Source organism: Anopheles nili, chromosome 2, assembly GCF_943737925.1.
Source record: "Anopheles nili chromosome 2, idAnoNiliSN_F5_01, whole genome shotgun sequence".
NCBI lineage: Eukaryota > Metazoa > Arthropoda > Insecta > Diptera > Culicidae > Anopheles > Anopheles nili.
Window position 1 is genome coordinate 54,738,742 of NC_071291.1, and position 24,789 is coordinate 54,763,530.

The window sequence follows — 24,789 nt, forward strand, 5'->3', positions numbered from 1 at the left end:
AATTTCCATTTCCATCTCAAACGGCTAATGAATTAGCACAAAAATTCCACCACACCAGCTAGTAGTGACGGAGGATTATTTTGAATAGGCAGTGTGTGAGTGTGGGTTGCTTTTTCCTCCTTGCGCTCTGGTAATTGGTAATTTCATACAGTTATAATATCGCTTGCCCACTCACGCCTCCTTGGACAGCCCAACTAACTGGTAATAAGCAGCGGCACGTGCAAAAAAAATCGCCAGCGCAAGAAATCAAGAAATTACTTCCGAGCTTTCCGTGCCGTTTTCTCCCGAAACGGCAGGATCTATTTCAGTAGCGCTGCCCCGGTCGCAAACTGCCGCGAGCCACACGAGTGACATGAAATTGATGAGTTTTCTTCTTTGACCGGGCAAATGGCCGGAACCCGTCTCTGGTGTTGTGCGCGCTCCTTCCGTCGACCCAGCGGGCTTATCACTTATAGAAATTGCCGCTACAAAGCGGAACGGAGCGAACGGCACCGGCCATCTTTTGGGCGGGAATGGTTGGAAAAGCCTTGAATAAAAAAGAAAAGCAAAAGCAAAATAAAAACAAGATGGAAAATAAACCGGTCCCAAAACCCAGCGCGAAAGCTTAAATGGAGAGAAGATTTCGGGCCCTCGGTCGTAATCAATCTTCGCGCGCTGGTGGTGGAATGAATATATTTTTCTTCCATCCTCTCGGGCACAGTGGCTGCGCTAATGGGAAGGCTTCACTCGTAGGGCCGTAGGGCTGTAAGGCCGCAGGACCTTCGCAGCTGCAGTAATACGGTAATTGAGCGAGAGAAACAAACACACACACAATCGTCTAGAAATGAAACGAAAACCGACACCGGAACGGGTGAGGAATTGGAACTGGAAAACACAAATTGAAGGAACCGCGGAGCAATGATTTGGCGAATCCACAATCGGCAGAGCAGGAAAACAAAAAAAAGAGAGAGAGAGCCATCCCTCGAGCTGAGTTATCGTTGACTCATAAATCTTAATAAATGGTGCAACATTCAAGAATGCGGCTTCCACATTAAGCCGAGCGCTAGGATTAGCGGCGGGCGAAAGGAAAGAAGGATGCGAGCGAAAATGGAACCCAAATGCGCCGCCTGTCGATGTGTCTTCACGTTCGGCACCGGCCATGCATAACGCACTGCGGAAAAGCTCGCAAAATGGGGGAGGGTGTATAAAAACAGGCCCTCTTCACTCACATCTTGCATTAATATTTAACCTCCACATTTATCTCCATCGGATTAGCGAAGGGATAGTTTTTTGAACGCGTTCGAAATCCCGCAAATGGCATTCGCGCCGATGCTTTATTGAATTGGCAATAAGAGATTTGCGGGGTCGACGGGACAATCCTTTCTTCGTTTTCAAAACACATCAAAAGAAGCGGGAAAGGAGCGTGTGGGTGAGAGAGTGAATGGCAAGGAACCGGAATATTGATTTTTCCCCCCATTTTTTTTCTGGGTGCTCATTCCGACCGCATCCGAAAGCGCACAAAGCGCGCCCTGGCGGGTAAATGAACGATATCCACTTTGGAAAAGAGAAGCCAAAAAAAGAAAAGAAACGAAGGCCACTCTTTAAATCGCCCGAGAAGCAAGCATTATGAAGGGGCATTCCGAGCAACTGGGTTATTACTTCAACCGGAACTGGAATGTCGTCCGGTCTGGGAAGCGACCCAAACCGGTGGCCGGAAGTTTTCTTCCCTGAATTTCCCGATCATTCCATTTCTTGGCTTTTGCTTGGCCAAACCCGAACTGAACCCGCGTCGATGTTGTAAATTCACGGCGCACTTCGAACCGGTTGTCCCAAACCCCCCAGGGACGCGAGCGTGTCCTTTTCGAGAGCGGGTATGCGGGCTCAAACGGTCCCTCCGGTGGGATCCGCTGGTGCGTGAGGAAACTTCTTCACAAGCGCTTCTCTAGCGAGCTGCTCGAGCTGTCGACGGGACCGCGGGCACACTCGAGCGAAAAAAGGAGAGCGAGACGGGATTAAGGATATGACATCGACGGGTGTGCCACCGGGCTTTCGCGACGGAACCGGGTTTGGTTTCCGGGGTCGCTTCTTTCGCGCATGGATGACGCGACTTTACGGCGATCCCTTGCCGACGTTCGATAAGGGCTTACGCGCCGGAACACCGACGGAGAGAAGGTGCGGTTTGATCCTTTACCGGGTTCTATGGTCGGCCCGGCGGGAAATGGCACTCAGGGAGCACAGGGCAGGTGGTGCGCGCGAGTAGGGATTTCTTTCTGCCGCGAATCGTTTTCGTTTTATATGTAAATCCACCGGACGGAAGCGCAAACGGAACGGAACGAAATGAAACCGAGCAGAGGGAGGATTTAAAGGCCGTCAGAAAAATCGAATGCACGACCTGGGCAAGGAAGCGGGGCTGCGAATGCAAAATTGCTCAGCTTCAGCCATGCGGGTGGATCAGCGAAAGAGTGAAGCTTTTCACGAAAACAAATCTCAACTGCGAAAGCACTCGCCGAATGCAATATATATATATAGAGACTGCGGTGTATGCAAGCCAACCCAAGGATAGAGCGCTCTTATTGCGGGTATTTATTTTAGAAGCGGCAGCGCATTTGTTTGCCTGTTTCGAAGGGGCTATCGTTTGTCAACAACGTTGCATGAAGAGTGCTTGCAATCGCCGTTCGTTGTACGAACCGGAAAGCGGATATTAGTGGGACGGAAAACTTTTGCTTAGCCTACGGTTCGATGAAATGTTCATTACGACTTTTACTCTAAGCTAGCAATGGGTAACAAACCAACGCCTTTGGGTATGCAATCCGAATAACACGAGCGCCCTTCTGGCATCCTTTTAATCAAATCCCGCTTTCCATCGTTCCTATGCACCCCACCAGGGCTATCAGCTGTATATCAATACGGAGAAGCTGCTCAGGCGTGATGACATCTGGGACTGTAGATTGGAAAAGTTAAACCCAAAGCCCCGTGATCAAAGGTCGCCCGGAATCCGCAAACATTAGGCAGGCGTGACAATAATGGTTATAATCTAGCGAAAATCGAGCTGACGAAAGCAACACGCTACCGGCGAAGGGCCAACGAATGTCCCATCATCATCAGCATCATCATCATCCCCATCATAGCCCGTTTTGGATTGCGAGCGACCAAGGTACGGGATGCGCCAGGCTCACTCAAACAAATGAAAATATCACACATCGGTCGCATAAGTGGGTGGAAAATCGATCGTCAGCACCATGCTGGATCTGTGTGGTTTCGCGCACGCTGCCCGATCGATGGCCAACTGTTCGCATCGGAACGCACCGTGGAACGAGCAAGGACGAAATCGCCAACCGGCAAAAGACAATCCCGGACGGGAAAATCGATACGGAAAAGGACGTACCGGAGGAGACGGTGTGGGTGGTGTAGTGGTTTACGGTCGTTTGGAGAGGATTTTCTAGAAAGGACACACTCCCTCGGGGAAGGTCCTGTGAGAATAATCAAGAACGTTCATCCAATTCGCTGACGAAAAAAAAAAAAGGAAGAACGAACACAGGGGAATGCGAACGTGTGTTTCCTAGAGCGGGAAAACACAAAATAAAAATCATTTCCAAGGATTTTGACGCATCACAGCGCTGCCACATAACGGGACACTCACGCACATGAGAGTGGTACACAATGGAGGCCTGGAGCCATTTTCGGGAGCCGGGATTGACGACCTCGCAAGGCAAAGTAACGTCAGTATGGAGGGAAAATTGAAATCACCAGCACACTGCCTTGGCTGGCAAATAGAACATTGCGCGCGAATGGAAGATAGCGCACGGCAGATAATGATGATAAACCGTTTCGTGTGAGTTGCGCGAAAACCGAAATGGAATAGATTTCCCATGCGTGATTGAGTCCCGCTGGAAAACGAAAGGTGCTCTTGTCCTGTAGGTTGCGCAAAGAGGCCTATGTACGCAAATTCATACATCGTGCTGGTAGACACCTGAAGACAAATGAAGAGTCGCGATCTTTTTCGCCTATCGTTAGCCTTAGCTCCATCACACGCTGAGGGAAGCAAATTGGTTTTAGGAAAGGTTTTCAAACAGGTATACGATATAATACTCGACAAGGTTTCAAATCAAATTAACCAGCTTCGGAAAGATTACCCGGCTGGCCACGCGAAAAGCAAACGATACTCGCGCGATCGGATGATTTATTAATTGCGTTCGCACTTACCATCACGACCACGGCCGACTTCTGGCGGTGGTTCTCGATGAAGGCGACCCACGCCAGCACGCCGATGATGGTATACGCCCCGAGGGTGGCCAGATTGCGTGGGTCGGCGAACGTCTCGACGAGCGGTACCGTTCCCATCGTCCAGTCGCAGCACAGATCGCACGGAAACAGCAGCAACCAGAGGTTCACCGAGACGAGATAGTTGTAGGAAAGCTGGCGTACCGGTGTCACCGCAACCGAGGCCGGATTGTCGAACCTGAAAGATGGCGAAAGAGGTTAGCAAGTGGTCGGTTTTAAAGCACCGCGAACGCATTCGATTGATTAATTTCCCAATAATGAACCGTTGACTCGGCCGTTTGGGTCTGTTTTATGTCTCGATCTTTACCCCCACGGGGCCATAAAATCACCCTTCGCAAGAGCCAGGAAAAAGCATCGCGCATAAACGAATTCAATGGCAGCAGCAGTCTGTCGTAAATGGCACGGTGCTGGCGACGGTTGATTAGCCGGTCATCGGCGCTTAATAGCACGCCGGGCGCACACGACGGGGCGTGACAGAGGCCATAAAGGCAAAGGAAATCGCAACATGGCGAATCGGTTCGGATCGGAAAATGAAAGCGGTCGCCCATGTCGCCCGGCGTAATATGATCGATAGTAAACCCCATATTTTTACGAGAACGAAATTAGATATTTTATTGGCCTTGGTCCCGGGGCTGACAGCGGGAGTACGACAGTACGCCGTAATCGTCGGTGACATGTGACACTACGGGCTACCAAGGGCTCAAGGATCAAGTGAAGAACGGCATCATGTGCCATTGGTTTGGAGAGCGTGGGGGTTCATTTTCCTTGCATTTTCCACCGTCACCCGGTTTGGGGCCCGGTTGTGGCGCAACAAAGTAACATTTCGAATGGGGCCAATCTCGCACGAGCGCACGTTTCGCGTCCCTACGCTCGCATCGTACGGTTCCCATTCACCAAACCACCCACCAGAAGGTGCTTCGGGAAAGCACCTCTGTCAGCGCAATAAAAAGGAAAAACCATCCCAACCCGAAGCCGTTCAGCGCACGCAGCCGTTCCCGGGGCGAGTCCTTGACAGGGGAAAAACCCCGGCACCGAGGGATAGCGAACGCGAGCGCCCCAGAAACGAAGTCATCAACGTTTTTTTCTTTTTCTCGCTCTCTCTCTCTCTCCCTTCCTTCTTGCTGTTGCGCGATTTCGCGTCATAAAACTACCATAAAGGTTAATAATTTTCCTCTCGCGTACGCGCGCCTTGCCGCGATTTTGCACACGCACACTTGGATGTGAAGTGACAGAACCGTTCTCGGTGTCATGTTTGCTTACGCGCTAGCTTAAGCAACCCGTTTGACGATGGTTATAGCAGTGTACGAACAGAAATCCGAATAACATGGTCTAGAGAGCAGCATTTGTTACGGGTGAGTAAAGTAAAACCAACGAAAAATACTTAAAATGAAACCAACAAAAAACTATCTTATATCGAGGTATTCAGTGCAGAATAATTTAACGGTTAGTAAAGTAAACCCCTCTAAAACTACTTAGAACAAATACGAAGGTAAACTCATACTTGAAAATTATAAAAACCCCCTCTGAAGTATGGCAAAACATAAGCGAAAAATAAAATGTAACTAATTATGTACCATAAATCCACCGCCGAAAAGGGACACTAGCACTCGAACACACAGTTCCGCTCGTCTCAGCAACATCGCATCCAGGGCACGTTCGGAATTCGCTAGAAAAGCGCGGTTCATGTGCACTCCAGTGTACTGGCCCTCCAGCAGGTGCGGTATGCACCATTTTACCGGGCAGCCAGGGTCCCTGGGTTCACGGTAAAAATGCTCCCGCCCAAATTGAAGCACCTTTTGGCTTCAACCTGAACCGGTAAATGGTCACGCTGCGAACCAGCTCGTACGACCGTCGAGAGTGAGCCGAGAGAACCGTAGTAAAACATAAGGGCTGAGTGCAATAACTTTCGGTTCATCCACCCGGCAAGCGCCCACAGCGTGCCTGTCGCGTTCGCGCTGGTTCGTTTATTTCCATCGTCGTTCAAGGCAGGTTTTTGTTTTGCTTGAACCGTATGTGTGTGTGTGTGTGTGAGTGGGTTGGGGGACGACGGAAGGAAATCAAATCATTCCAGCAAAATAACGTTTCCAATCAATTTCCTATTATAGCGTCGAATAGTTTAATGTGGGTGCGAGTAGGGCGAACAACCCCACCTGTCGACGCCGTACGACGCCTCGGAAACATCGTTAGTGTCAAGTGGAGCGACTGGCGCAACATTTTCCACACCAAAACGACCGCCAGGTGTCCCGTGCGACGTGTGCCCCGTGTGTATGTGTGTCGTCGCGGAAAATCGGGAAAACCTGGAAAAGCGCGTTTCGGGGAGCTAACTTTGCCGGAGGAAAATTGGCTTGCCGTGGGCAGACCCGTTCGGTTTGAAAGGCGAAAATTAGCCGATCGTCTATTTCTGGGTGGATAATTTCTGACGGAAAAGCGACATCAACCATCCACCAGGCGAGACGAGCCTGTCAATGTTGCTAGATAGCGCGTGTCCTGCGAAAGCAGACCATTTTTGCGTCAACCAACCAACCGTAGCAGACACACATACACACACACAAGGACATTATTTCCAGGAACGAGGATCCAGCGACAATCCATCGAGGAAAGCCAGCCTGCTTGGATCGAGAGAAAAACGAAGAAGTAACAACCGAACAAAATGCATACACGTGCCAACTCATCAAGGGCACGGGGGATTCTCGCTCTCTCTCTCTCTCTCTCTCTCTCTCTCTCTCTCTCTCTCTCTCTCTCTTTCTCTTCAACAAATTCAAAAACCCTCCCGTCCGAGCGGCGAGGATTTGCCGTTGAAGACATTTTTGATGAAATCGAGATTTATTCAATCAAATCAGCATCCGTAGCACTGGCAATACGCAGAATCTGGCCTCGCAAGGGCAGGCTTTCCCGAAAGACCGTCGGGGGGTTTGCAATAAAGATCTGCACCGACGGAAGATTCCACCTCTGGCCGCTGGCGGGTGGATGAATAGAGCACTCGAATTAATTTACCAGCATCGCCGTTCATAAGAAGGCTTTTGTGTTTTAAATAGACGCTTCCATCGGTATCGCTTATCAAGCTGGGCGGCGGTGTAAAGAAGCTCTACGTAAATTTAATTGATTGAATTGAGTTCCAATTTATGTCGCTCGTTGAAATGCTCGGTGTAAGCTGCGAATTTGCCAGGACGAGGCTTGTGGATGCTTAGCTTAGCTTACAATGAAGACGTTTTATTAAAGCGAGTCAGTGGGTGTTAGTGAATGCTGAAAAGCTACATGTATTTCCGAGTAGTGGGAGCTTGTTTTTGGCTGTTTCTATTCGGGATGCTCATTTCCCCTAGGTCGAAGTGAATATGTTTTTCCACCCCAGCATGAATCGAGACGAAGGTACACGGCACCGGTTCGTTGTTTCTAAGTCTTTGTGTAGGTGTATATGCCCTCGGTGAAACACGACGAGCCAAAACGAATGAAGATTGCGTTGCGTTATCATAAATCAAATTAAAAACCTATCGAAAGTTGGAGCTTTCCATTTGAATGGAATGTGCCGTTGATTTAGTCGGCGTGCGTAGCATAAACTCCTGCCGTAAGGGACCGCCGTTAAGAAGCTCACCCACAGTAACAAAATGGACGGGGCGAGTGTATGCGGGAGAAAATGTGTAAAGAATGACGAGTAGACTCGGGCGCAGTGACGTGCTTCCCATTGAGCGTATTTTTCCCTTCCGAGAAGTCGTGCCCGATGGAAAACTGTGACCTATGATCGCCCTCTTTTGTGGCCGTTTCGAACAAGAAAAATAAACCGGGTGGCGTATGCTTTGCTTACTTTATTTCGAGTACCGTCGGTTTCTTTTCTCGTTTGCGAGAGAAATGTTTGCATGTGTGTGTGTGTGTGTGTGTGTGTGTAGAAAAAGGACGCAAGCACGTGCTCGCATCCACGTGTGTGTGTGTTTGCGCGACGTAGACCCTCGTCAAAACATGAAACATAATTTATGAACCAGCAAGCATCATCTCCCGGTCTGGGCGGATTTTATCCTATCCTTCCCGTGCGATCCGCGGGCTGAGTGTTTCTTCCTTTTTTTGTTTGTTGCTTCACCTTTTGTTGCTGCCTGCCGTACGGTTACGGATCCTTTTCCGTCGTCCGTTTCCATTGTCTCGTGGCGAGTGTCTTGACCTCATTGTCGTACGCTGGCAGGCCGGCAAGGGATCTTTGCACTTTGGTGACGCCGTCTACGAGGTGTAAAGTTGCGACGTGAATCGGGTGACGAAGCGATGCGTCACGTATGGGAGCTTTTTCGTGGCATTTTGGTGTGCGTGGGTGCGCTCGGCACACCCACAGTGTGTTTATGTCGGGCACAAAGAACTACACAAACAAATGAACTTCCCGGACAGATCCTTGTCGCGGTGAGAGACGATTCATGTTTCGTGTAGGAATTTCATTCAATTTTGGCACACCGCTGTCGGTTGGCTGGAGATCGGAAGCGATTGGAAGGCATGCTCGGTAAGCCGATTTTCCGCACATTCCATTATCAACGGCCGATGGAGGCGCCTGGTGCTTTTCGATGGCGAAAAAAAAGACCGCCACTAGAGACCAGGGAGTGTGTTGTAGGAAAATTATTCCCCGTGTGGCATTAAATCAGTTTACTACCTGTGTTCAGCTACATTCCGAGTGAAACATTCCATTACCAAACGCATCGTATTTACGCACACAGGGTACCCATTTTTGGGACGGACACATTTTGCACCGACGCGAGTCGATTACACGACAGGATGCTTCATGGATTGATTTTCGATAAGCTTTTTTTTCTTCTCCCTCTCTCTTTAGCTATCTGTTTATTTTTTTTCTGAGTGAATTTCGATCCATCTGCCTCTCCTGCTCCGAAAGAAAGGTTTACTGTTACACGCCGGGAAATTCGGCTCCCTCTCTCCTCCCGGCCAATGACGTTCCGAGGATCCGACCGTTCGGCGGATGCACTTAATGGAAATTTAATCATCCGCTGCTGAGGGATTAATTAATGTTTAATGAAGCCCGTCGGTCGCTCGAAGGTTCGGTGATTTTGGGGCAGTGTGGCGCAGCCGTGATATGATGATTTTTCGGAAGTCGATCGATACTGCTGATGAAGCGGACATCCTTCGGCCCAGGGAGGAAATGGGTCGCTGGTGTCATTTTATTCGAGCAGAAATTACTCATGTGGAGTTAATTTGCTTTTGTCACTAGTAGAAGTAACATATTTAGTGTCAATGAAATGGGTTGAATGTAGTTGGGCAGCTTTAGAAATTTTTTGTAAAATAATTCACAATAAAAAGCACAATGTTAAAGGAAAAACATTAAAGAGGGTCATTGTGTATCGGGACATTTGCTTTGCTGGAGACGATCGGTGACACTGTGTCTTAAATCAGGCCACCAATGACCGAAATTTATACGAAGAAAATATGTCGCACAGCACCCACCCAACTGTCTACAGAAAGGCATAGTTTCATTTAACCCACGGCATGCATTGCGTCGAAGGGCTAAGTTTTTTACATGCTTTCGAAGCACGACAGTCGTTGGAATGTTGCGAACAATTACAAACTAGCACAAGAACCGGGTGGGTGACGGACTTTTGTCCGCCAACCGGCGAAACTGGCAGCATGTAACGCCACCGGAACAGCTGACATGGGAACGAACGGCGCCAGTTCGCTTGGGAAGCGAACAGCGTTCAGCTAACGATGACAGAGAGCACCGAAGAGGCACGGTACCGCCTGGTTGAAGCTTCTTCGTATCCCTGTACGACCGTAATCCTAATTAAATTCTCTCGTATCTATCGCATCACAACGGCCGTGGTCGATGCCGTGTCGGCCGAGATACGGCAGTTCTTCTTCGTGCTGTTGGTCCGGGTGTGTGCGTCTGATTTTGAAGTTTGATATACGACCGTGGGCATCGTGTTCACAGGTCCCGGCTGCCGCAACATTACTGCACCATTCGTTCCGGGTTAGTCCCAGTCGAGCCCGGTTGCGCTTGAGCATCGTGTCACCCAATCGATAGCCGATGAGGGTTGTTGTTTATACGTTGTGCCATGTTCAACCAGCTTGCCCTCGGTTCAAGCCGCAGTATCCCCTTCATTCCGACACTCGCGCTGGAGTAGAGGTCTGACGTGCTCCATTAATGCAGTTCCAGGCGTAGCCCTGCGGTTCGTCGTGCTGACTTCGCCAGATTGCGACTGCATCGGTGCATGTATAGTTTACTGGCCCGCCTGGTCGGCCTAAAGCTCCCGGAAAATCGCACACAGACGGGCAGGTGTGCCCCGGAGCGGCGATACCACCCAGCGGCCGACAAGTAGTTTGGTTTTACATCGCACGCCTAACGCGGTGGGCAGAAAATACATCCATGGGTGATTTATCATACTCCACCGCGTTGAGGCACTAAGGTTTGTTGGGTGGGGAATTTTTTTTTGATCCTGGACTACCCCGAGCAGAGAAGGATGCATGAGCCGGAGTTGGGATGTTTTAATGAGGGGATTTTCTGTGCAGCCCAATTTCAGTCAGCTCGACTGCACGCACCCTATGGAAGCAAGTTTAAGCCCGTCGGTCCTGTGCGCGTTGTTGTAATTAAACACAGGATCACGCAACAACGCCTAATGAACCAGGGTGCGCCCGTCCTGGTGAAACTTTATTTACACGATCGGGTTCGGATCCGTTCCGGCTTTATGAAGCGCTTGGCTTACGGACTGAACGGATGAATCGCTAAACGCGGTTTAGTTTACGAAGAAAAGGCGCATGGTAGCGTAAATGGATCGTATAGCAAAATATTTCCATTGCCTACTTTTAGGCGTCACAAGCGGCAACAGTTCCAGCACTCTAGCGATGGATTTGCGTATTTGTACGCTGTACGAAACGGGGGGCTTATCAAAAGCGAGCATAATCGACGCAAACCCATCATAATCCATTGCAAACGCAAATCACACAATGCAAAAGCACAGCGCTATCGCTCCCGTTATCGAAAACACATCAGCCAGCGATAGGATAGCGCAAAAGGTATCCCACATGCAGCTAGCCTGCAGATACAGCCCATTTACCAATTAAATGATTCATTTGGACGTACTCTCGATATCGGTCACATCGGAATGCAACCGTCGGGATGGGTTGTTATTCGATAACGTAATGCAATACCCACAAGCCGCATCGTACAATCTTCATCAACCCAAACCCGGACAGTGGCCTGGGTAGTGTTCACATGCGAGAAGGGTAGCGAATTTAATTGGTGCCATAAAGTACGGTAAATAATTACCAGCGATTGACTGACTGGCCCAGCCGGTGATAAACGTGGCGTCTGTGGTGTATGGCCGAAATTTCCCTACACCATTTTCCACGAGCGGTGTTCGAGCCGGGATGCAAAAGGACCTCACCCGAGCGCATCGGTGTGCATTAGCAGGCAAATTAATCGAATCGTTTCGAACCGGAACCGGACCGATGGCACGGCATCACGTGCACTCGGCTGAACCGTTTCCGCGTCGAGCGAGCCATTCAATGTCACCAGACCCGCTGTCCGATGACCGATGGCTCGATCGATCCAGGACGAAATTCTCCCGAGCAATCGTAATCAATTTTTTGACCGTACGGACTCCTCCCGGCCGCACAAACTCGTCCAGTGAACCGGCACCGGCTACGGGGAAAGGTTATAATGAATGCACTCACCTGGTAAAAACGGGCAGCTGCGAGCCCATGATCTGGAGCCGGGCGAACAACAGTGCGACGGTGGTGACACACAGGACTGCTAGCCGGCGGGTGGCTTCGTGGGGCCACCAGCCCGTCGGCAGGGCGAGCGATTTCCCGCTCATCATCGTGCGGGCCAGATGGTAGATGTCACCGAGCCGAATCTGCGCCAATCGAACCGGAAAAGAGAAGGAAAAAGAAAACAGCATCAGCATTGAGTGTGTGTGTGTGTTGGCGGGTGTGTGCTGGTGATTGAATTATTCTACCGCTCCGTGGGTGTCTCGGAAGGTGCCCGGTGGTGCACTTCAGGTTTTGGTCTACCTCCAGAAAGCAGGCTAACCTTTGACCTAAAGTCGTTGTTGCTTTTGCATCGCAAACAGACATCAATTATTACCGGGCGCTCGCTAGTGCCATCATTGGCTTCCGAAGGACGACCGGGCACAGGAACAATGGCCGCATCGATAACCAGCTTGATGTGGAAATAATGGATCCTCTCTGGCAAACAGAGCCTTATTCGGGTGACGAACCGTAACCGATCGGATGGAGTTAAGGAGGAGAAGCTTTCGCTTGGGGCGGAACGAATTTTCAAAGGTGTTTTCCATACGAGGCGAGAGGAATGAGAGCCAAAAAAAGAAGATGCAACGATCTGCCTGCATGACCTGAACGACAGAGTCATGAGAATAACTCTGTTAGCAGTGGCTCATTCGGCTAATGGAATTGTGTGATACAGGCCGGGTAAACACCCTCGGGTTACATCCAGCCCGGCGATTGTGGGCACCGTTTCGTGTATTCTTTTTGTTTTGTGTGTCATGTCACTTTGGCAGGATAATTTTGAGCCTTTTTTTTTGTTCGCTCCAATGACACCCTTAAGGGTACTCGTCCTGATGGCTGAGAGAACGCGTTAGAGAGAAAGCGCTTTTTTCGGTCACACGTGTGTGCGTGTGTTGCATCCTTTAGGCGTAATGTACTCGGCACTACCGAAAGGATGCTAAAACCCGGTCGGTAAAGGAAACAAAACGGACCGGAGACCGTACACTACCGAGCCGAGGGTTTGCGTGAGCCTTTGCATCATCTTTGGCAACCAACCCGGTGCCCGGTGAAAATGCTATAAAACGTGCCAATGGGACACTAAATCACACACGCACGCACACAGATGTGCTCTTAAACTAACACGCATTTCGCACGGACACAACGAGCGGGTCGAAATAAATGAATTGTGCGCATTTGTCTCGCACCTCGTCACGGGCGTAATATTCGCAGCATAATACGTCTAACCGCAACAGATTATTTAATGTACACCGGGCGCGTTAAACCTTCACCGAAGGTTTCGTGTCGGAAAAGAGGCGTTGGCTTTTGTCTTCCGGTTTTCCAGCCCCATGTTAGTGTCCCGACCAGTATTAGCATCGCCGGTATGCGGGCTCATTTAAGCCTCGTAAACTATCTGTTTACGGGTTGGATACTGGACCCGGTGTGGTTGGTTACAGGAAAGCTGATAAATGTCTGTACAAGTGTGAGGCGTTGGTTTTCTTCTGCTGCCACCTGTTCTGTAATAACAGGGGAAATCATTAGAGAATTACGATTGATGTGGGTCAGGTCGAGGAAGTGACCCATTACATTTGCTTCGATGTTATTTATTATTAAGATAATTTTTTTGCTTGTTAGTTCAACGGATTATAATCCATATGAACTTTTCTTTGACATTTGGCATTATTGTGCTATGAATTTTGATAGAGAGTGGGGCAGTATCCGGAGGCAATAGATCGGGTTTCAACATTTCGTTTAGGCTGCAACATGTTTAGTTGCAAAACACCATTGAATGAAGGTAGTGAGACATTGCCTCGAAATTTAGTCACCACAAACTGCGTATTGATAGTTTGCAGAACCTACGCTGAACCAACGTCATTCTCTCCAACCAATTCCATCTATCCGAGTGAGACGTTTAAACACATTAGATCATTGAAAGACGTTCAGATACATCAAGTCTTTGAAGATTTTTACGTTATTCGATATCTTATTTTTTGATTTGGCTTTTTCTATCGCAGGTGGCTATGGAAACGTAAGCTTAACGTTAAACATGTTGTCAAGGTCACGCAAGTGACAGATGCTGCAAAATCAACACGGTTTTTGTAATATTCCAAACTAATGTAATCTTTCCACGGATAAAACTGACAACACTGCATTGTTCAATGCATTTATGGTTCCAACATATAAACAAGTCATCTGTTTAAACGGTGTTGATTCATCGCCATGCCATGGTGCAACTCTTTTCGAACATTCCTTTAAACCACTCCAACGGCGTGCTTCCCCGAATGTGCCGTTTGGTTTTTCTTTCAAATTCCAAATGCTTCACGTTTCGCATCCAATAGATCCCGGTTACCATCCCCGGGCATAAATTATGATCGCAAAAGCAAACATCATTCATCAAGCGGCCAGGGGGCGTCGTACTGATGCAAAAAAAAAAAAATAATAAAACCCATCCTCCAAGCCGCAAAGCCCTTTTCCCCGGTGGCGGTGGCGCGTTTTTATCTCCGTTCCGTGCGGCAAAGTTTGAGCTCGCCGCTGAAAAGCCACTGTAGTGGTTTCGCGCACGAAACCCCCGGTTGGCGGTGGTTTTCCACCGAGCGCTCCGATCGAAACACACACGCCAACCGCGACCGATGATGATGGCCGATTATGGAAGCGGTAACGAACGCCGATGACGGTGAGGCCGATTGTGTTGCTCCCTGACTGTGGCTCGGGATGGCGAATCGACGTCACGTGGACGAGATAGAGAGAGAGAGAGAGGGCGGCGATGATATAGATTTTCCCGGCACAAGGCATAAATAGTTTGGCGTGGCGGACGAATACCGAGACTCACACACACACACACACACACACACACACACACACACACACACACACACACACACACACAACGGACACATGCTGGGAGGTTGCTGCATCATGCCCGATGGGATTTATTCTGGCCGTGCGCTTCTGCTTCACACGTTGCCCGCCAGAGGGATGGGAAGCCTTTGGATTGTTTTCACGAAAAGTTCTCCCACCGGACGGTTCCGATAGATTCTCGATACAGCCGCGATTGCTCAGTTCCACTGGCCGCAGATGCTTCAAATCGGGCGATTGTTTCGTTACCGACCGGGATTTAGAATATATACGTGTGCATGTATACAAATATATATATATACATATATCACAACCAGCGACGGCACTACCAACCGTACCGGCGCACCGTGGCATAAACCATCACTAAACCGACCGGGAATCACGTCCCGTGGCAGGGGTTTTCCCTCCGTTCCGTGGTTTGATTTTCACTCCCGGTGCCAAAGACTCCTTTTCTCCCCATGGTGCTTCGTGTAACTGCACCGCACCGTACCGACCCCGGGTGCCAGGTGTTGGGGAAAAATTAAACACATCTCCTCCGCCTAATGCGCGGCGCCAGTACGGCGGGAAAAATATATATATTCATCCCTATTTCACGCCGGCGTTACTTTGTGTCGGTTTCGCTTCCTCCCCCACCTGGTTGATGTGTGGGTGGGGTGTTCGTGTAGAACTTACTGGTTTTCGGGTGGTACGGTTGCAGGGAATCATTAGTGTTTAATTTTCGCCACACCGCTGCTTACATGCTCAGGGGAGCGTAAATTGTGAAATCGCAAAATAAATTGTAGCTTACGTTCGCACCGGGAACTGGGGCCCGCTGCCGTATTTGCCTTTCGTTGGGGAACGGTTCGGCGAAATATGCGATGCGTTCTGGGAATCATATTGGTAGGATTTTCCGTGTGTGGGAAAAATTAAGCCAAACGTTTCGATCGGTTCATCTGATAAGCAAACATTGGATCGCATAAAGGAAATTAATCGAAATGGGGGTTTTGTTTTAATTATTAGTTTGACGTCATGCAAAGATTAACTTTTTTTTAGTAGCCTTCTAGGCATAAATGTTTGCTTTTTGGTGATGGTTGCATAAAACATAGAAAGAGAGCTACCAATGGGTCTGTCCTATTCAAAAATAGAAGCTTCTAGGAATAGAGAAATAGAACTACTAAGAGGCTTTGTAGGCAGCTTCCCTTCTCAGAGATTACAAAAAAGAGCATTTTTGTGCTGTGATTTTGCGATCGAAAAATTCCTGCCCAAAAGCACCCAACGTAACCATGGCGTTCAGCCACATCCGATGGATCCTCCCATGTCACCGTAAGAAAACGATTCGATTCACCTGCTGCCAGCGATGGGATGTGTGCATTGTGTAATGCGGTTCTTCCTCGGCTGCGTCACATTTCACGCCATTCCGGGAAGCCTGCGGGAGACTCGCGCGACTGCAATCGCCTCACACAAACGCGAAGTTGTTGCGCGAACCAATAATTCCGGACCCACCGTGGAGCGGATTCTGCGATACACCATGCAGGAGATTTCCGTTTTCTGGTTTCGGGCGGTGTTGCACGGATCGCTTCAAAGGGACCATTTTCCCCATCCATGTCAAACCAACCTGGCTCTTCCTCGCGGCTCGCATGAAAGTAAACGGAAAAGGGACCCACCAGCAGCCTCTCTCGCTGAACCGCACAAACAGTCCACCGGCGGCAGCTGGCGTTCGTTGCCATTGTCATTCGGGAAGGGTAAATATTTGAAATATGCATAACCGAAGAACAATTCCAAATAAACCAGCACCACCGTTCGTCGATTCATCATGCACTAGCTCCAAGCGTGGCGTTCGGGGTCCATGCTACCATGCTGCACAGCGAGCAGTCTGAGACGTGTACCGGGCCCTGCATCGATGCCCGGGAAAACCAGAAGCTGCTGGAAAATCCCTTTTCCCAGAATCGTCGTCCTCGGAGTGTGCGCAAGCCCCACCGGCGGTGGGATGGGCGCAGTAAATTTATGCTTATTTTACTGAACTTTTCAACTTTGTCCTAGCTCGTGTACCGGCATTCGGCGACCGGGGAGCGTGCACGTGAAGAAACCCGGAGCATCCCCTTTCCGGCCAAAGTTTCCCTCATTCCGACGTAATAATAATGCTGTTTATGGACGATTGGCTTTTGGGTGCGCGTGGTTTTCTATGGTGGAAGCACCGAGAAAAAGCGCTCGAGCAAGCGATATCCGTTTCTTGGAGACGTTCTTGCCATCGATTGCCACTGCGATTGCTGCTGTCCTTGCTGCAATCGATTTTCCTGCCCCACAACGCATCCTTGAGGGCGCGGTCGGTGATCGAGATTTGAATTTATGCTCCAAAGTGATATCCGGAGCTATTTTTTTTCTTCTCTCATTTTTTTTGGGACACTCGCCAGGCAGGGTGAGTGATTCGATATCGAGCGGCAATACGGAGCAAGATGATATTTTATTGTGATTGATTCCTCGACTGGCATGACTGACGAATCTGCTCGTCTGGCACGAGCGAAGCGTGTGTGAGTATGTTAATAATGTGCGCAATACTATAAATAAATGAGCATACGCGTCGCGTCGTGCGCAATTGGGTGGAGTGGTGAGTGCACAAAAAAAAATGTAACTGCCATTGAATTTAATATTTATGGTAAGCTTAATAGAACGGTAGCCGGAACAAAAAGGTATGGGCCGAGTACCACCACCATCACCGTGTACGTCAGCATCGGAGTAGCGCTATCAATCATACACAATGCGCGAGATATAGCGCAAAAATTTGAACCATTAAGTACCCAATGCTCCAATGGCGTGACGGAAGGGGGAGAGAAAAAATAAATTTTCCCTTTAATTGACACAAATAGATACATCGGTACATCGACGGAGAAGGAACAAAAGCATACACAAAAAAAAACAAGCCCCACAGACAAGGACGACAGTGACCGGATTAAACAGTGAGGAAATAAAACAGGACACGTTGTGTACCATTAATCATATGCACCGATTGTTGCTTGGTAGAGAAATTAATTTTACCTTCCGTTCATTTATCATAGTTTAAAATGAACGCTGTGCCCTGCCTCCGGTGGCACGAGCGAAAGGGCGCGGAAAACTTCACTATCAGTCGTTCATTAGTTTCAATTACGCCCGGTGCAACGATTGTGCGCGACTGAGGGTTGGCTGAGGATTCGTTGTTTTTTTCAGCGCAACATTCGTGTAAGTCCCTTCTCTGGTGGGGTGGGCTTTTTTCCTCGCATTGACTTCGGATTGCCAGGAGTCTGGAGCGCTTCACGCCATGTGCATAATTTATGCTTGCGCTCGCTTGCGAGCAGCTCGATCGCGAAAAGTTATCCGCCAGACGGATGCGACAGGCCACCCCCCCCCACCGAAACCTGCCGTCAGCTGTCGGTGGGTGGTTTATTGTGCGTACACATGCACCCCGGCAACAGCCTGGGCTGAGCCGTTCGTCATCGGGGATGATAATTGTATGCAAAATCGGGCTGTAATGCGTGTACGGAATCGCTGAAAGTAAGGCACTGGGAAACATATGTAATTATCGAACGCGAACGTTGGGCTTCGGAACAGGGGGTTGAAAACATCGTGGGTTGTTCCTCTTTTTTTTTACTCTCTCGCTCTTTCATCACCCAACCACCCGCCGTTTCTTCCACCCGACAGCGTGTGGGCGCGCTTCCGATCCGCAAAACGCTTCCCATGTCGGTGTGGAAAGTTTGTTAAAAATTCATTACATTTTGATTTATGCTCACCGCGACGCGAAACTTTTTGTGAGCAAACGCGCCACGGGAAAACCAAAAAGGGGTGGAGAGAGCCTTACGTCGTGCCGGGCTGGGACGACACAGCCGTTGTGACAGCGTTTGGAATGCTTTTTTTTTTGGTGCTTTAATTTTTTCTTTGAACTACCGCAGGACGAAGCTGGGACTGCGCCGGGGTATAAGCGATGCGGTGCGTTTGGCTTTATGTTGCCTTTGATGTGCAGTGCTTTATTAAATTTATGCACAATTTAAAAATATATCAATCTTCTTGGAAACTTTTTTTTGTTGAGAGCTATATCAATATCACTAAATTTTAGTTGCAGGATAACATAAAGCAGAAATGCATTCATGCACAAGCAGCACGAAACCGAATGATTGCAGCTTGCTAACACAATTTGGCGCCGGTGAGAAATTACTAAAAAGCCCGCCCCCATTTTGATGAAAAAGTGCACGGAACAAAATGTGTGTGGTACGCGCCGCTAAAAAAAAAAATCATATTTATATTGCTTCCCGGTAATAATGCATGTGGTCTATGCGTTTCGGACAGTACGTCAGCACAAAGGAAAATGAACGGTATAATAATGGAAACCAAAGCCCGCTCGTTAGCCGTGCGTAATTATGTCCGGTTTGGCGGTGATGGAATGTTGAAAATACAGCATAATACGTGGAAAGCGACTGAGCGGTGCAGTGGAACGCGAAAATGTGCAGCAAGCTCTGGCCGGGCTGTTTTAAGGCATACCTAACTGAAACGTGAAACATAGAACGTACGGTAAAATTTCCTTCCTAGAAAGTACCATGATGCCATGATCATGTAAGTGTTCTATCAGGGTGTTGTGAGTGGATCTTCGGAAAAGAAACGACCGTTGTATTGCAAAATATCCACCCACCGAAAGAATGTTAGGTTGAATTTCCTTCCGAGAGCTCCCAAAGCACTGACGTTGTGCGAACAAAATTTTGGGAATTGTCTGTTCAAATACGAAACACGTTGATCACAGAGCGGGACAAAAAAAAAGCAGAGAAATTACCATTTCCAAGCTCGCCTGCGGGACAGGGTGTTTCAATTATGAATCATCAACACCACCACCGCCGGAGTTCGTGTAAAACTTCAGCACATTGGGAAATGTTTCGCCCGGTGCCATGTGAGTTGCATGCATTAGAAAGAAAACCATGCCACCGACGCTCGATACGCCAAACTGGGAAAACTTTTGTCACACTAACGAGGAAGTGGAAATGCGCGAGTTGTGGAGTCGTGGAAGAAGAACGGACCAAATGTTTGCCATCATCTATCTTGCCACTTGAGAATCCGCTGCTGCTCTGTACGATGACATACGGCGCAAAAGTTAGCTTACAATGTCTCCCGTAGGAGGCGCTCTACGCCGCCCAGCTGCTGCACCAGGTGAGCAGCACACTCGTGTCTTATTTTCGCTGCTGAAAGGGTTGTATTAGCACGGTGTGCGGTTGGGTTTACTGCGTTAAAATGTGCTTTCTGTTCTATTCCTTCTCTCTCTTTCTTCCACGTTTCTCGTTAGCTGATGCAAGCGCAAATAAATGAGCACCCGAGTGACTTCTCCGCGTTTTCGGTCTGTGTAACCGAGTTTGGAAAGTTTGCAACACAAAAACTCCTTCTGAAAAAAGTATGTAAAAAAATAAATCCCTCTAGGAACAGGTTTTGTAGATAAATTTTACTTCGTTTACATCGGTGAAGCTTTCACGATACACGAGGAAGCCACCAGTGGGGCAGAAGGTTCTGCTGTGAGCAAAAAAAAAAAAAACACGGTCCAAGGTTAGATGGTGAGGATTTAAATGGTGAGGGTTGAGAAAAACATCCACCCTCAACTTCAGGTCGACATTTTGTGACCTCGATTTGGTTTCGCTAGCTTCGTGCCCGTGTGGCCTAGATGAAACCCCACACGAGACCTGCATATACTTTGTCAGATGGTAGCTTTTCAGCCAGCATCCTCCCCTCGATGCGGTTTTCGTCCGTTAAATGCGAGCACGTTTGAATCGCGAATGCGCCCCGTTCGGAGGGAAAATCCGCGATCCACTCGGGTGTCGGTGAAGGTTGAATCCTTTCTCTTGCTTTGCACAACACCCAGGCTAAGGAAAACTTGCCCTCCCTTCCTAAGTGCAAAAGTTTTCCTACATTTCATTTCCCGGTGACCACCGCGCTGGGTGGCACCGAAGCACGCCACCCGCGTGCACGGGCGATCCCTTTTTCAATATCATCCTGGATCGGGGGGAAAAACACACACCCTTGGGTAGGATTTATTATGCATGATATCAAGGACATGCGTGGCTCACCAGGACGGTACGTCGCGGAGAACCCGAAGGATATGCATCGTCGGAGCGAACAGGCCAGATTTATAACCTCCCGTGGCGAGCGGCAATAGATTGCTCAGCCTGCCGGTGCCCGCTTTTCTCCGGTGTGGCTTTAATATGTTCATCGACACCACGTCCGATGGTGCCCTGCGTTGGCGTACGCTCAAACCAAAGGTGCCAAGAGTCGGGTCCTTATCGGACCGAAAGCGCTCTGGACCGGTGATGGTTGGGGCGAGCCACCGTCATCACGGCTCATTTGAACTTTGTACCGTGGCCGGGATTGGCTGGTGGTGCTAAAAATAGCGTAGTAAAATCGGTAGCGTATAATTTATGGACAAACTTTTTTTATTTTTGCATTCCTCTCTCGCTCACATATCCTGCTCCTGCCTACAACACGTAGGAGGTGTGCGAGATCTCGACCTCTAGGCTGGCTGCTTGTTGGCGTCTTGCTTTATCAGTGGCATTTTCTGCTGCGAGCAGGGCAGCGGATCCGTAACACGATTACGAAAGTTCCACAGTAACCCATTTTGCAGGCCGCTGGGTTCACGATAAAGCCTTTTTAGCGTACTGAAAAAAAAACCAACCACCGAGATAGTTTATCAGCTCTCTCTCTCTCTCTCACACTCTCGCTCTTTTTCAGACATTGACTCCCCGAAAAGGCGAGCACAAAATTGGTTTATCGCGATTTTGCAAACCCCCAAACGTGGGCTGATTTATCGCTGGCCTATTTGTCGCTGGGCGCGCTTGGCACACGAGTGTGGGTGTTTTATGGTACGAATAATTGGAGTACTTTTCCGTGTAAACCGACGGGGTCCTTTTGGGGATGATTCTAAAAGCTGCGCGGTGGATTGTACCGTGAAGGAATTGATATTTCTTACGCAATATGCTAGTGATGGTGTCCACGCCAGGGGCAACCGTTTTTTTCCTTTGGTTGTTATGATTTATTTTATGTTTCTGCCGCGAGGCCATCGTAAGTCCGCCGTAAGCACCACAAACACCCGCACACACACCGAGGAAAGCTGCATAACCGAGCGGATACTTGCACGGATCGTGGGAAATGAGGAGAACGGGACCAGAAATCAACATGCTAATGCAGGCAAAGAAAATATGTTTTACAGTACCCACCGCCCTTGCAAGTGATGCGTTCGAAGTAGAGCAAACAAAACCTCTCAAGCCTCAAGACGCAGACGGAGGCACGGGTGGAGTTTTGTTTTCGTAGGACCAACAAGGATTGACGACACGGGGGGGAGAGAGCGGGAAGCGGAAATGGTTCGTAGGAAATGTACACAACATTATGCTCCATGTGCTACGATTCGCATGTTCACATGCCAAGGACCAAGGGCTCGAATGTGTCGCCCGGCAGTTGCTTCGTTGTTCTTTCATTAGAATTAAATATTCGTTCAACGTCCTCTTGTGAACCGGGCACAAAAGGGCGCCAAGGGGGCCAAGTGGGTTCGCCATCGTAAGTGGAAATGCTCTTTGGGCCCTTGCTTCAGCCTGCCATCGGTTGTGTGTAGTGGTTTGTGGGAGCTTTTACGCTTTACTTTATACGCCCGGAGTAAGGCAGACGCTTTCGAGATGACCGGACGTTCGATACACTTTCCCATCGACACGCCCGCTGATGAATTCTTCGAGGACACATTTGCTTCGAATGGCTTTACTTTGACCCCCGGGGCAACTCGTGCGGGAAGGAGGAAACGCTCGAAGGACACCCCCTTTTGCAAGTCCGTGCTGGTATCGCATTTGTCTGAACTTTAGACCACCCTGACCACACACGATGACGGACCGAGAAGGACGAACCGAAGACGGCGTGTATCACGATACAATTGTTGACAGTTCCAACGGCGACCAGGCGCCTCCATCGTCGTTCTCTTGGTGATGGGATTGGAGACGAAACCGGTCACACATATCATTCTGCTGCTGTGGCCAATGGCAAAGGCAGCCCAGAAACAATAGAGCTATCGGGGAAGGCAAAGAAAGAAAAATATCCCCAACACACACAGCGATGGCATCCAAGCGGAAGTGTGTTATCCATTGGGGTATTATCAATCAAAGGTCCGAGCGGCAGAACAAAGCCCCCGAAGCAAAGGGTGGTGAGTTTGCTTTGGGAGACAGTGGACGGGATGGCGGATATCGAGTGGACGGAAATTGGAATACTTCTAGGGCGAACGGCGAGATGGATCGATAGTGAGATAAACAAGCTCACCCATCCACCAAGGGCGGCGATTCAAAAGATGAGTTTCTCGAGTGTCAAAACAAAGGAAAGGGCACCACATTCCCGAGCAGAGGAGATAATTGATTAATTTACGCTTGCTGTGGTGCGGTCAAAGCTAAACCACGTCGAAGTTTAAACACAAACTCATGTGCCGGATGTTTAGGGTTATGAAAAATACATGCGAAGAACACAGCTCGAATTTCGGAAACTGTACCACCGCACCAAAGAGACAAAGCACATTTGCGGAGCATGATAAGCTTGCGATATCGCACAATCACCGTTCAGTCGGGAATAAATAACGACCCTTTGGCATCAGCGAGCTTTTTCTATTTCCGTTCGCGTTGGCAAGCACTCAACCACGATGATGAAACATTGGATTGGTTCGTTTCAGCAGCACTCTAACCGGGGCTTATCGAGCAGCTCGTGCAAAGCAACCGAATATTTCAACCGACAGTGATAAATCTGATATTATTTATAGCTGCACTTGACGCATCGATTGACGTCTTTATCGGATTGCCTGCACCAGCGGATGGACGCGGCGCACACGTAATGTGCTTTTGCCCCGTGTTGCCTTTTCCTTTTACCGCCCGATAAGACTCGGCGAAAGAAGACCAATGTATTGCACCATGGACTTACTTAGCTAAGCTTCCGCTGAACGAGGGGGTGGAAAAGCGAGCTAATCGAATCAAGTGCAGTTCCCACAACGGCTAGGCGATGCAATTTGAGTTCCGGATAGCGAACGAGGGCGTGGAAGTAGGGGTTAGCTTTTCCGTCCGGTAATGCTGCTGAATTTTTGAAGCTCTCTTTCTTGATACTCGGTATGGATTACGGTGTAGAAGAAAAATGGAGCCCATTATCAGTAAGTGTTTGTCGATAGATTGGTTTTTTTCAGATGGAACGGAATTAGGGTCGAAAAGCTGAGCTAGAAATAATCTGAGGTGGGAAGTTATTGACAGCAAATTCGATAATGATATCTCATTTTGCTACAGGATTATTTTTAAAATTGCTTATTTTAACAATTTTTGGTAGCAATGGAGACGCCCAGTACTTTGTAGTAAACTTTCATATAGCACACTTTGAGCGTGTTAAAAATACGTTTATATTATATTATGGCGAAAAAGGTCTCTCTAAAACGAGTGAGCGGTGTTTCTTATGCCCGTCCTTCCAAACAACTTCAGGTAACATTTTCCGTTCCATCGGGCCCATTCATCATTGTCGTGGAAGGATCGACTGTTTTTCTACCCCAAAATGTTCCCGAACTAATCTGATCCCTGCTGGCTTGGCTGGGGAAGGGTTTCCACTGCACGGCCAAAAAGTTTTCGCAAGAAAAGCCGGTTTACAAGGGCCGGGTAGCGTGCAACAAATATTGCCCAAAATCCATCTCCAACGAAAACAAAATCCGTGGGTTTTTCCGGGAATCCTTCCTTTGTCCTTGGCATTTTGTGCTTTTTTTTGAAGGGTAAAAGGAAGCGAAAGCAGAGTTGAGTGCTGAGCGATGGAAGGTTGCGAAACGCGAGATTCAAATATAGGCGTCTTTAAAGCCAATTTTTCCCTAAACGCTCGTTAGTCCGGCACACACGCGTTGAGTACGGGCGAAGGAAACAGCGCACCGAACACCCGAAACTGTGCATTTTATTATTCTCCGTCCGTTGTGGCGCTGTGAGCTGTGGAAGAGTTTGCTCCAAGCCATCCAATGGAGAA

The 24,789-nt window shown here is 48.9% G+C and overlaps 1 protein-coding gene across 1 annotated transcript in view; it reads right to left on the reverse strand.

Moving 5' to 3' along the window:
- Positions 1-24,789, reverse strand: part of LOC128730248 (protein O-mannosyl-transferase Tmtc3-like) — a 106,336-nt gene that overhangs the window by 6,571 nt on the left and 74,976 nt on the right. Inside the window, exons 6-7 of the mRNA XM_053823284.1 lie at positions 11,908-12,089; positions 4,183-4,438 (exon numbers count right to left, since the gene is read on the reverse strand). Of these exons, the coding sequence (XP_053679259.1) occupies positions 4,183-4,438; positions 11,908-12,089 (438 nt within the window). The remainder of the gene's footprint in view (positions 1-4,182; positions 4,439-11,907; positions 12,090-24,789) is intronic.